Source organism: Anguilla anguilla, chromosome 10, assembly GCF_013347855.1.
Source record: "Anguilla anguilla isolate fAngAng1 chromosome 10, fAngAng1.pri, whole genome shotgun sequence".
In the NCBI taxonomy this organism is placed as follows: Eukaryota; Metazoa; Chordata; class Actinopteri; order Anguilliformes; family Anguillidae; genus Anguilla; species Anguilla anguilla.
In genome coordinates, this window is record NC_049210.1 from 32,572,999 (window position 1) to 32,586,730 (window position 13,732).

Here is a 13,732-nt window from a genome sequence, read left to right on the forward strand (position 1 = left end):
CCTTTTTAATATTCCGAGGGAGGGAAAAAGCACTCAACTCCTGGTCCAGCAGGGTTTTCGACTCCTAGAGCCAGGAAGGCGGGGGAGGGAGGCCGGCGCGAGTTTGATCGAGATGCTAATTAGCAGCAGCGTAAATGGCAGAGTAATGGAGCTCAGCGGTGGGAGCCAGAATAGGGCGCCCGTTACAGAGAGTGACGGCACCCCCTCGCACTTGGACAAGTGCGGCAAGGGGTCTTCAGTCCCGAAAGAGAAGGGCATCTCATCACGCTCTGCTGATAGTGGGTAGATCAGATCCGACCACTTCTGTCTCTGTCTCTTCCACAACTTGGACAGTAAGACTGTTGCCTGTCAGTGGGGTATCTGAAGTTTGATGGAGCATGTGATCTTCTGCTACAGAGGACAGCAGCACCCGCTGGTGTTAGAAGAGATACATCTGCTTTCTGAACAGATATCTGCTCCTCTTGAATCCCTGGATGATGCTACATCCAATTGTGCATCACCCTGTGGGAATCGGATTCGAAACCAGACCACGGGGCCCACTCACACACTGGAACAGTGCCTTAACTTACACCAGACCACGGGGCCCATCCACACACTGGAACAGTGCTTTACAGGATTTCAGTCCACGGGGCCCATCCACACACTGGAACAATGTTTAACAGAATCCAGACCGTGGGGCCCATAACAGTGCCTAAAGAGGACCAGCCAACCAGCACCTAACAGCCCCCCAAGGCCCCTGCCTGCCCCCCCCCCCCCCCCCCCCCAATTTGTCAGCAGCATCCCATCCTTCACTCTCTATCCTCCCATTCCTCTGTTCCTCACTTTCCTCCACCCACTCCCTTCATCCTGGCAGATGTCAGTCTTCTGCATAGGCTGCACAAACTGCAGTGCCAGAGACATTTCAGCCTACAAAGGTCCCCACTGGCAGCTCAAGATCCATACCCCTCATCACCTCCACCCCCACCCAAAAACGACAGGGTGCATGAGTACTCAATTGTAGTGACAACTCACCACTTATGTTACATAATGCTTTCTGCTCAGTTATGTTCTCTTTGTTATCGGTGAGAACCATGTGCAGAGGTAAATGCCAACATGACAACATAAACAAAACCCCGTAGCTTCCTGTCTGAACAACAAAGGAGCTCCGTCTAAAGGAGGCAACAGTACAGCAGTTAAACAATATTCCTGACGCAGGAAAGATACAGTAAACGTCAAGGGAAAAATTACAACAGGGACGAGTTACGTCTACACAGCTGAAGGAAGTTTACATTTTACTGAGAGCAAGAGCACTTGTGTGTGACACAACAAAATATTATATATTTTTCATATTTCTTTGGACACTGCACAGGCTAACAGGTTTTGCTTTCTTAGGGTTAAAAAATAAAGTAGATGAAAGATTTCTTAAATGATTATTTATGAAAATATTGGCGGTTTATTTTATGAACCTAAGAAGTTGCAACCTATTAGCTAAAGCAATATTCTTAAAGAAGGGAGACCTGTCCTTCTGTGTGCTATGTTCACTTTTGGACAATCAAAAAGCAACAGCTGTGATAAATACTCAAGAAATCTTCAGAAGGATTCTTGCTTCTGGCAGGCCTTTGGCAGTGGGGTGCAGGAAATCTAACATCCGCAGGAAAAGGGATTTCTCTGGTGCAAATGAGCACACCGACAGGCTCGTTGATAACTCGGTATGACAAGCAATCCACCTTTGCCACGGAGCACAATGGAAGAAGAATGACGGCACTTGAAACGAGCGTCTGCAGAAACAAATCGAGTTTTAAAAAATGCAGAGCCCCCGCAGCAGAAGAGAGAGTCACGCAAGAGACTTCCCTTTGTTTAAAACAAAAGCAAAACACCAGCAAGAAGATATTCTGAGAATCTGACACAAAGAAAGAAGAGGGTTATATTATAGACCCTGATGAATGACACACTTCAAAAACATACATCTGTTAAGGCTGTATTATACTAAGAGAAGGCTCAGGGGATAACAGTATATACACAGGGTTTGGTGGGGATGACCAAATGTTTGTTCTTCATTGTGGGTGTGGATGAAAGTGCACCTGTTCTTCATAGTCAGTGGGTACCACCATGTGTCCCAGTTTAATGGGTATTCTTTGCAGATGTAGAGGATAGGACTATCTGCCCGGGCACAACAAGGGATGACTGTTTTTCTTCTTCCTCAGAGGTAGTGAGGAACGTGTGCATGTTTCTCCACTGTGGAAGAGGAAGTGGAAGTGTGTGCTCTTCCTCTGTGGTAGTGAGGGCAATGTGTCCGTTCTTCCTCTGTGGTAGTGAGGACCATGTGCGTGTTCCTCCTTAGAATAAAGCTGTCTCTAATCCACACTGTGGCCAAGGCTTACCTTGATCAACACTAATCTTGCAGCTGGGAAGCTCCCTCCTGACCCAATACCCAACACCTGACACGTGGAGCACTGCCCTACTGCTCCACAGAAGAGGCCATCAGCTTAAAACTGCTTTACTGCACTATTCACACATACGCACATACACACACACATACACAACTTAACACTCTTTAGCAGCTCAGCACACTGTCTCACCCCTCTGCGAGTTAGTCACCCAAGTGCCTCACACACAACATTTCACTTTTGGTGCCGTTGCCATCAGACCATTATGCTGTTCATCAAACCACTACTTCTGGCAAATTCTGTTCCCTCATTTGAGCCTTCACTGTAGCACCACTCAGCATGACACAGATGCTGACACGCACATGTATGTGCAGATTCACCTCTCTAAACTGCAATCAGGACAATCGACTAAGAATTGAACAACATGACATGCTTTGTTAACCTCTTAAGTGACTCATTGTGGTCATTAAAGATCCAATGCCACTTTGGAGTAAGAGTGTCATCTTCACTGTTCATATCAAATTCCCACAAAACCTGGCTAGCTTATCATACTCCTTACACCTGATTGACTACACAATCCCACACTAATTCCAATGATTCCCAAGGTAGTCACGGAAAAAGTGAACTGAATTCAGCTGACCTACCTGGTAAAAGAAAATACCAGAAAAGAAAAGACCAGCCTGATGTGATTTTCATTACTGAATGAACTGCGAAAATCACACCATCGGATGTAAGAACAGGAAAGAACATAGTGAAGCAAAAAAAAAAAAAAAGTGACCATTACAAAAATTGCTATGCTATTAGGAGTGAAGGCAGGCGGTAACAGACGACAGTACATGCTATGATTTTCTCATTATTATTAAATAATATGCGAATGGGGGAGGCGGGGGCACGGGTTGGGGAGGGGGGGGGGGGGGATTGGAGATCGGGATCTATCAAGCTGCTCCGTCTCTCATCTCCCGCCCCGTCGGCAGGTCTTTCCCTCGCTGGGCGACCCGGTACGGCGCGGTCCCAATCTGCCACGCGGAGCTTAATTGGTCTATTAGCCGCGGCTGCTAGCGCTCTAATGAATCCATCAGCGGGGAGGCCCGGGCTGTTCCACGCCCTCCCTCCGCGAGGTGATTCAGCCAGAGTCCCCTCCCCCCTCCTCCCCTCCACCCCTCCCTACACAGCTGTGGCACAGGGAGACGGCTCTGTCTGCAGGCTCTTAAAGAGCAGTATGGCAACAAAACGCCGAAACACCACTCTGCTCAACCACCACACAATCCCCATTAATGTTAACGTATAAAAACCCAGTTATCTTTGGATTATTGTGTGTTTTTATAGGGTTCACTTGATAGAGAAAGACATCCTCCACAATCCCTATTAATGTATAAAAACCCAGTTATCTTTAGATAGTGTGCTTTTATTTAGGGTTTACATGAGAGTGATAGATGCAGTGCATTTTGACAGAGACACAATTTTTCAAACAATAATCTGATAACTATAAAATATACTATAATGTAATAATTTAAATTTGTCTACAGATTAAGGTAATTCTTATCCCTAAATCAAGGTGATAGTTCATAACAATAAACCACAGGTAGCATGGTGCATCCTCTCTTTCCAGGAAGCCTGGAAGCCCCAGAAACCTCTATTGGTCACCAGAACCTTCTATAGTTCTGAGAAAGGGCCAATGAAAGGAAAGGCCTGGTTCGCCCATAGCAATGCCAGTGCAGCCACAAGGGAGCCACTCCCATTATGTTTCTCTCCATCTCCTCTTATTGTTTTTGCATCAGGACACCCATTGCAGGCATATATTTTCCGATGCTGGACACAGAAGATTGGATTAAGGCCTCTGTAAAATTCTAGTCTAGGAAACACTGCCCCAGATTCCAGGTAAAGTGGCACAGGCCTTTCAGTTCAATAGCTAAAAGCCACATGCACTGTGATCAAGTACCCATCTGCATCAGATGACAATGTTTGGCAAGATTTTACATCTTGCCAAACATTGTTTTTAAATTGCAATGTCCTCAAACTGAATCAAATGAAACAGACACAAAAGAAACATTATATTATGAAGTTTATTTATTTAGGAAAAAGCCTAAAAGGAAAAAAAAAAAAAAAGAAAAATTCAGGAAAAAGATTTTATTTTATTTATTTATATATTTTTGCTTAAGTGATAATGCTGCCCTCAACAGCATTAGCGGTAGAACTGCATGGTACTTACAACATGAAGTCTTGCTCCCAGCATGGCAGATCTCCACGTACAGTGACGGTTGTGCTTTTGACATTTTGCACCTTCAGCGTGACGTAAGTATTGAACTTATCTGGAATACAGGAACAGGAACACACAAAAAAATTAAGAAATGCACAGTATTATTGATACAGTCGACAGCCAAGATACAGAAAAGGCCATTTGTAGAACGAAAAGAAGCATAGCTTCCCGCTCATGTCTCCTGTCCTCTTGTGTCTAAGCATGGCCATGAAGCACTGCACAAGCAGCTATGTAACTTGGAGTGTATTTTCTGGTTTTAGACTACAAACCCCCTAAATACCCACCAGGCCTACAGGTCATCACAAACTTTCCCAAGCATCACAAATAGCCTTTATAGCACACAAAACTGTCAGGGGCCAATCAAGAACATCCACTAAAACTGTAGAATTTTTTTTTTTTTTTTTTAAATCCAGAAAGTGAAATGTCCCTTAAGTCTGATTTTATACATGGCGAGGGAGAACAAAAGCAATTTGCGAGGTGAAGAATGTGTTAAATATCATGTCACAAGCCAGGCACTGTGCACGCGGGGGTAATTGAAAACCAAAGTTAAATGCCAAATCCAGCTTGGTGAGAGGGGAACAGAATCGCCACTTATTACTGTAAAACATGAATATGTCCTCTCCTTGTCATTCCTGTAGCACAAAGCATTGTTTCATACAGCTTCCTGCACACGCACAATAGTGCTACTATCTTTCACTCACAGAGTCCTCCTGGTGGGGTTTTCCACAGCGTTCATTTGACTGAAGGGGAGTTAAACATTGAATGAATTCATTGGTGACATGCACAGCGTGCAAACCATTAAAACGCCAACGTAAAGAGATGGGCACAAAGAGAAAGCTAAGAAACACGAGTGTTACAGCTGGGCTGTGTAGTCCGTCACTTTACATTGTCTGTTTGGTCAGCAAACACCCTTATCTGTAGATGCTTATATTTAGCTTAGGCTAATTATTTGTACAGCAGCTATTGATACAGCTGGATATTTACTAATGCAATCCATGTCAGGTGCTTGGCTCAAATGTCTTGCAGGAAAAGTCTTAACAGGGATTCAGTCCAGCAACATGCTATTTGCGAGTTCCGCTGCCAGACCACTATAGCACATTGCCATCCCACTACACACACACACACAAACAGACACAAACAAACACAAACACACACAAACACAGACACACACACCAGCATGCTGATACTATTCCAAAGAACTGAACTAAACTGCTCTTGCCGGCTCTTGGTTTTTGGTTCTCTCCTCCTAGTGATTTTGGCACTTTGGGGTTTGCAGATTTTTTCCGCAAGACTACCTTCCAGGCTGGCAGGTCTACATGGTCCCCCTGCATTAGCTGAACAGATCTGTGGTCAGAACACAGTCACGATCACAGTGTTCACCCACTCCTGAGAAACACTGTGATTACTGCACCACTCTCCCACTCTCTAAGAAAACACAGTCATTACTGCCACGGTCTCCTTCTCCCACTAAAAATTACATACTAAAGGCGCACTTGTAACTTGTCTAAGTGAACACACATTTTTGGATAACTTTCCTGCAGCTTGAGTTTTTCCAGTGTATTTCCAAAAACAACAAAACACCAACAGTAAAAGATAAACGCAACTATAGTAACAAGAGATAAGCATTAGGAAAGAGGTAACAAATTATCTGGGGAAATACAACAATGTGATCTGAAAAGTGACTCAAAAGAGAAACGGTCTGAGTTGTGTTCTCCAGCCCACACCTTTCTTCAACGAGAAACTTCTCCCAAGCCTGACACTTGACCCTTGACCCTGTCCCACAGCAGGACTGAAAGCAGATGGAAAGGTGTCCACCTCTAAATTGAGCTGGGCTGTCTTCAGTGCACCGCTTCACCTCTCAGCCTGTTGATAACAGCTGAAAGTACTGCTTGACTCAAGAATGCTCCCCGTAGAGCTTTCATCACATCTGTTCAACAAAATTGCTACAGATTCTTCACTCTATTACATCAGGGAGAGATTTTTCCTACATGGAGATGGAACGCGGAATAAACGAATGGGCAACCTTCAGAAGCAGACATTAATGGGCAACCTGCAGAAGCAGACATTAAACTTTGAAGTTTAAAGAAAAGTTCAAGCCGCTGCCAAGCAATGAAAAATTCTCAAATTAGCAATGAACACTTAAGTGAAAAGGTTTTTTAAATATTTTTAATTGTGTCCAAAAGATCACGGATTAACACACAAATCCATTACCTGAGATAGTGTTTAATATTTTAGGTCATTATTTCCCAGGATTCTTAGAAGAGCCCTGCACTTCTCAGAAGAACAACGATTAGAAGCATAATTATGATTACTTAATAAATACCAGTCTGGTTAATTGACTCATGCAGGAATAAAGGGATTTTTATATCTACTCATGTGTTAGGCTAATAAATACACGACAGCAATGGTATCATTCAGTTTTTAATTAAAGCCAAAACAAATTTACACCCAGCAAAATTCAAAGCTCAAAAATGTATGTGATTCCCCGATCCTTGCATTCCCCAAATAAGTTCTGCAAGTTTACCCACACCCACCAACCCAGTCTGCCGGTGCAGAGTACGTCCATGAAAATTAGACCTCTGTCCCATTTGTAAATAGGCCTTTCAAAAAATGAAAAAAAAAAAAAAAACCAAAAAAAAAGCATTATTGCTTCAGGATGGTCTACTGCACTGTTACATCATTGGCTAGAATGTCAGGTTAGAGCACAGGGAGGGGGAAAGAGAAAAAAAGAGGTACACCCCCCCCCCTCCCTTTCTGAGTGACAGAAGCAATCTCCTGACCAGGTAGGCTCCTAATGGAGCATCTCAACCAGGTCACCTCCATTGGACTTCCCATTCCAAAGCCTGATTATCCCACAGAGGAAATTAGTGGTAGCTGAGCCGTGAGAGGGGGGGGGGGGGGGGGGGGAGAGAGAGACGGGAACTGTGCGTTTCGGTTCCGTGAGCCAGCGGACAGGGCAGAAGGCCCTTTACTCCCTCCATACACAACCCATCAATGCCGTTCCAGACCTCCACTGTTTGCACCTGTGCTACGAGTGCCTGAAGCCATTGTAAATATGTGTAATGCAGAGATCGGTAAAAAGTTTGTTCAAACTTGTTGCGGGCTTTACCCATGCCACAAGTTTGCTGCCAAAAAAACGGGCTGTGTTTCCTTCATACTCCTTTTTAGTGGTGCCAGGCTTTTTAATCAATGAGAAAAAAAGAACAAATAATGAGAACAGGCTATTCAGCCCACACCATTTAGCTACAAGCTAGACAGTAAATACAGCTGGCAACTCACCAACAAACAAGAGAGTGTGTAGTACTGCATCAAGGCTAGACCCCTGGGATCCAATCCCATAATTGCTATCAGATTTAATGTACATTGTGCCACCCAGCATACAGGACCGAGTCAAGCAATGCTGTTCAAGCATGAGGGTTAGAGAACAAACAGGCCCTTACACACAGGGAATACATTATATAATATACAATATATTATGAAGCGTTGCAAGATCTTGATAATGCATTTTATTCCAATATATTTTCATAATCATCCACGTGAGTAAGGTACCCTGTGGTGTGGGGCCTGACTCGAACTGAGCCCACTGTTTCCATCAGGCCAGGGAACAGCTTCTAAGGAAGACCTCCGAGCTTTCCGCCTGATCCGATTTCCTGACCGAAAAACTTCCAGCCATCGATCACAGGCCCGAATTTCTCCACAGGTCTCACAAACACACACACACACACACACACACACACACAAACACATCCATCACAATATAGGAAAAGGTCCCAGGAGGGTGATAATGCTGTGAGATACAGTATGATGTACATTTGATCAGATGCCCTTATAAATGGTCCCTGTGGGGTGTTAAATGAACAGGTAAGAACAGCCAGGGGTGGTAGGACAACATGTGGGGAAGCGTGTCAATTACATATCCTCTGAACAATAGGACATTTTCACTAAATAATGAAATAATAAATATAGGAGTTATGGTTATACAATATTGCCCAAGTAAATTACATTGTCAAATGATGTTATTATATGATGTTTTCTCTTTGAATACAGAAGCTGGAGCCACCCAAGGTCAGGCAGGATTTAGTTGGCCGGGATCCTCATTGCTCTCTAGTGACCCCCGCTGGTCGACAATTGCCTGCTGTCCACACGTGAAGCATCTTCCTTGGAGTCATGTCTGTGTAAGCTTGGCTTATGGGCTGCAGTATGAAAATAAGTAGCTGGTGACATAATGTGCTGTGGAGGACTGTGCACACTTGTGTATGCCCTCCTTAATCAGTTGTGTACCATTGGGCATTCAAGACTGGAGAGAACATGGAGAGGCAAGACTTCCATTAAAATATACCCTATTGGTAGGGTCACCACTTTGTCTCCACCATGTAACCTCCAGGAATTTAAACTCGTATTTCACTGGCCATCCTCCAGGGGTCCCTATAGGTCCCTGTTACTCAAATCACGGCCCTCGAGGTCCAAGAACTGCTGGTTTTCCACCCTCCCTTTACCTGGAAGTCAGGTGTGAATAGAGCATGGCCAATCAGTAGCACTAATTGCTTCGTTAATTACCAAGGGGGAAAAGAAACCAGGGCTGGATTTGGATTCAAGGTCCAGATTTGAGTATCCATGCAATATGCACTCCAATGGCACAGTCAAGTGACGAATCATACATTTTACTTTCTAAATGAGATATTTTAAAAAGCAATTAGCTGATCTAATATGGGCAAAGTCGGGAAGGATAGTGAGCATGTATGCAAGTTTAAACGCTATGAAAAGCATGACCCAGCGGTCTTCTCACCTGGTCCTGGAGTGCCGCAGGGTCTGCTGGATTTTGTTTTTACTCAGCACTTGAGTAGCACTGCAACTGATCCGTTAAATCAGTTCATTACCAGTTAATTCAGGTCACCTGGTATCTTGGGACTGAATCACTTGCTGATCTTAAGGAAAAAACAAAAACCAACAGACTCACGTCCTATATTATCTGAAAACGGCCATTGTCTGGACAGGTTTTCATTTTAGCCAAGCACTAGGACACCTGATTCTGCTTAAAGTCTTGATTGAGCACTATGATTAGTTAATTAGTTGAATCAAGAATTCATTTTTTATTTATTTAACTGTCTTGTGCACGTTAAATGCTATTTAACTGCTCTCATTTTTTAATGTGGGCATTTCCCACTGCTTCTTACAAAACCTATCATGCCCCTTTAGAACATCAAAATAGTGCAGCATGTCCACGGTAGTAAGTAATCAAACTGAATTTAACATGTGAGTGTCACTTGTAAACATCGCTGTCAATCATCATCTGTACTTAATTAGTGCCAATTACTTTATCAACTCAGATTATTGAGGTGGTGTTAGTGGCATAATTGTTTGAGAAGGAGCTTGAAAAAAAAAGCAATTGCAACCTCTAGTTGGCAGAACCAAAGTACCATGCGAGAAAACAAGGGGAGACAAACTGGTGGTCCTACCTATTGGTTCTGACATGAAGGCCACTTCCCCACCTAGTCACAGCCTTCTCAAATAATTTCCCTACCTGGACCTGCACAGTCAAAATTTACCAGTGTCAAAGCAATAATGGTCTATTAAAAATGTCATTAAATGTCATTTTAAATGACAAACTCAATAATTTAGCTGAAACTGAAGGTCACCGTTCTTTGTTGTCAGTCCCTCTGCCACAGTCTAATATGAAACATTAAAATTTATTGAAAAATACTCCTGAAAAGTGGTTATGTGGGGCAGCAGAAGCACTTCATGGTATAGTGCAGCCGGGATCATCACAGTGCTGAATGGCCAGGTCCAAAAATCAGCTGTGATAGTCTTCACTCTAGGATCGGTTTACTTACGTCTTCCGTTTGAGGAAAACATTTTGGTAATGGTTAGGAGTCTGGTCTGTTTATCCAGGAGATATGCAGCGATGTCCTCAACCGCATGTAATGCAATGCTCAAAAACCATAGGCTTAAAATTTCATAAATCAGGGCAACTGTAATACTCTCATCTAAAGTTTTCAATGTGGGGTGGAATGCCTTGTGTGTGTGTGTTCCTCCTAGGGTCTCAACCTTCATTCATTATTGACCATTTGAATTTCTCCAGTAAATAAGCCATAACACAGTAAGTTAGCCAACTGACATTTCACATTGTGCTTCTTTATGAATATTGCATGGATGGAGACCTGTTGATTTCTGCCACTGGTGTTCAAACAGTGCAGAGCTGTGTGTGTGTGCGTGCGTGCACGTACATGTGGACTGGGGTAAGAGAGGAAATTTTCCCTTTCAGAAGAGTATGGCAGAAAAAATAAATGAATAAATTCACCAGAACCAGTGTGGGCCCATGATTCAAATACAAGAAAACAACTTCAGTGTGATCTAGACAGCTCACCAGATAGCAAGTATTGAAAAGAAAGGTACCAATTTCCACTTCCTGTTTGCCTTCACACATTGTGACCTGTCTGTGCGAATCATTGCAGGGTGGACTGCAATAAGAGCCCATCTGTCTGTGGCATGCTGGGAGCCCTGCCGGGCCCTGATGGACTGGAGGGGCCGGGGGCCGTGGAGGGCGAAGCTAACCGAGCAGGTGTTAGACACCGGGCCAGCGGCTGAGTAACAGGCAGGGAGGCAGACGACAGGAAAAACACATCCGTGTACTGGCAGCCTTCAGCGATGCAGACAACCTGTACTGGAGCTCTGTGTGTTTGTGTGTGCAAACCTGTGTTTGTATGTGTGTATGTGCGCATTTGCGTGAGTGTGTGCGCGTGCTTGTGTGCATGCATGTGCGTGTGCTTGCATCCACTCTTTTGTGAGTGCTTGTGCATGTGTGTGCGCAAGTGTGTGTGTGCGTGCATTTACATAACATGACACAATGATGAGAACAGATCATACAATGATCGCCATAACTAAATTGTATCTAGTGCTCTGATTACCTACAGATTAGATAGTGCTGAACACTGCATTCAAGCCTGGTCTTGTCATGCCTGTGAGCGTGTGTGTGTGTGAATCTGCATGTGTGAGTATGTGTGTGTGTGCTTCCTTTTCTATATGCACATAATTAGCCAGTTCATGATAATTACACTGTTTGTCACCTTCAAGAATATCAGTGATGTAAGAGAATGGCAGCCAGAACATGAGGTGTTTTGCATAGAATTTAATAGATACCTGCTTGACAGAGAGATTGGAACTGCCAGATACAGTATTTAAAATGGAAATGAACTCAGAGAGGACAGTTCATTAAAATGTACCTAAAAGAAAAAAATCTAATAAAGTTTTATTGAAACTTTGAAAGTTCCACCTGAGTGCATTTATACGAGGGCACTGTTTTCTGCATTTGCTTGAATTTTTGAGCAACGTTTAAGCACATGTAATAAATCAATAAGCAATCAAGTAGTCACTCATTCAGTTTACACAATCAACAAATGGCCAATTAATCAAAAAATAAATTAAGCAATCGATAAATGATTCCCTCAATCAAACAATGTTTATTCAAAGCCAATTAAAAGAATGATGAATCAAATAGGTCAATTATCAATTGCTAAATCATCGGTCAATCTACTAATCATTTAATTAATCAATAAATGATTGGTCAAATAAGTCAATTAAGAATTAAATGATTGATCAATAAAATGTCAGTTAAGCATCCAATTAACAGCCCTTATTGCTTTGCAAAAATTTCTCCTTCTTCCGGTTTCTCTTTGGAACAACTTTAATCTTTTCCATTTCTTCCATTGCTAGCTTTCACTCTTCTCCTCTCTCTCATTGCCTTTTTGAAAAATCTTTTTTCATGGTACTGAAGCTTTGCAATGTTCTTTAAAAAAAAAAAAAAAAGCCTGGACAGAACTCTCCCTCTCTCATTAGGATGAGGAGACGGGCCGATGCAGTTTAGGACGGGTCCGTACACACGAGCGTGCCCAGCCAAGTGACACTTCCCCAAATTGAGGGTAAAACAATGGCATCTGCCCATTACACTGGCACAAACCAATCTTGTTTTTCATTCAAAAGCACATTTCTATGAATTGTCACTCACTGAAATACTTAGCAGCATGAGTGGAACCAGTGAACCAGAAAATATCGGGACATTAGGACAGAGAGAAGCATGCTGCCCTCAATGATAGTGGTTGTTTACAAAGAGGTTCTTCAGCTGGGAGAGTCCTGATGGACTATTTATTCAGCAATTGTGCATTAGCATTTGTTTCAGATTGATATAAGGGTTGGGGATTTGGATTTACAATTTATATGTATTTATAATCCAGGTCCCTAAACCATGCTAGTTTTTTTTCCCTCACAGTAAAATCAGCAACTAATTCAGAACCATGAAACCGGGTGAGGTGAGCTAACTGTGTAATCAGCTGCTTTAATTGACCAATTAAGTGCTGCGTAACAGCAAAACCCGGCAGGCACATCCTACGGCTTTCCAAAGGTAGAAGTGAATAGCCCTGCTACAAGCCGCTTTTAGACTGCCTTGTACACTTTCCCTGCATTGGCACAATTCAACCATAAAAAAACGTTCCTCACCACAATGTGCAAAATAGCCCACCTGCATTTTTTAAATGTTTTTTTTTTTTGCCCCTTTTCTTGGAATGCCTGCTCTCCTCCGATAGACGTGGGCGGCTGCTTCTTACCACACCGCTCTTCATGAGTCATACTCGCACAGACACGAGTCAGACGCTTTATATTCCGCCCAACAGGTGGATTGGGGGGCAACAAATCAACCGGCAAGGGTCGCTAAGGAGCAATGAGATGCTGTGATATGACTGGAACCCCGACTTCCCCCGGCAACACTAGATACCGGACCGTGGGGCCCATCCAAGCGCTGAAACAGGATGCAACCACACATGCAATTACATAAATCAGCGATGCAGAGGAGACCGGGCTCTGTAAGTGGATAAAATGCCGCTTCTGTCAGTGTAGAAGACAGGCCCGGTACCGCTCCAATGCTAATCTACAGCATTGTAAAGCTTCTCAGCTGTAACAATGAGTCTAAATGCCCCAATTTCGCTGGCGTCAGACTGTTAGGCAGAATCGGGATTTCTGACAGAAACCTGTGAGTGCAGTAATAGCAGTCTTGTTCATTTCAGCTTTAGACGATTTGAAAAACATTTTTTTTCCAGTGTGTGGTATTTCCACAATGAGT

General features: G+C 43.3%; 1 protein-coding gene across 2 annotated transcripts in view; it reads right to left on the bottom strand.

Moving 5' to 3' along the window:
* The window catches only part of LOC118206716 (protein unc-13 homolog B-like), a 163,222-nt gene that overhangs the window by 120,447 nt on the left and 29,043 nt on the right, over positions 1–13,732 (bottom strand). For both annotated transcript variants that reach the window (XM_035379733.1, XM_035379732.1), the window contains exon 3: positions 4,576–4,675. In XM_035379733.1, coding sequence (XP_035235624.1) covers positions 4,576–4,675 — 100 coding nt within the window. The remainder of the gene's footprint in view (positions 1–4,575; positions 4,676–13,732) is intronic.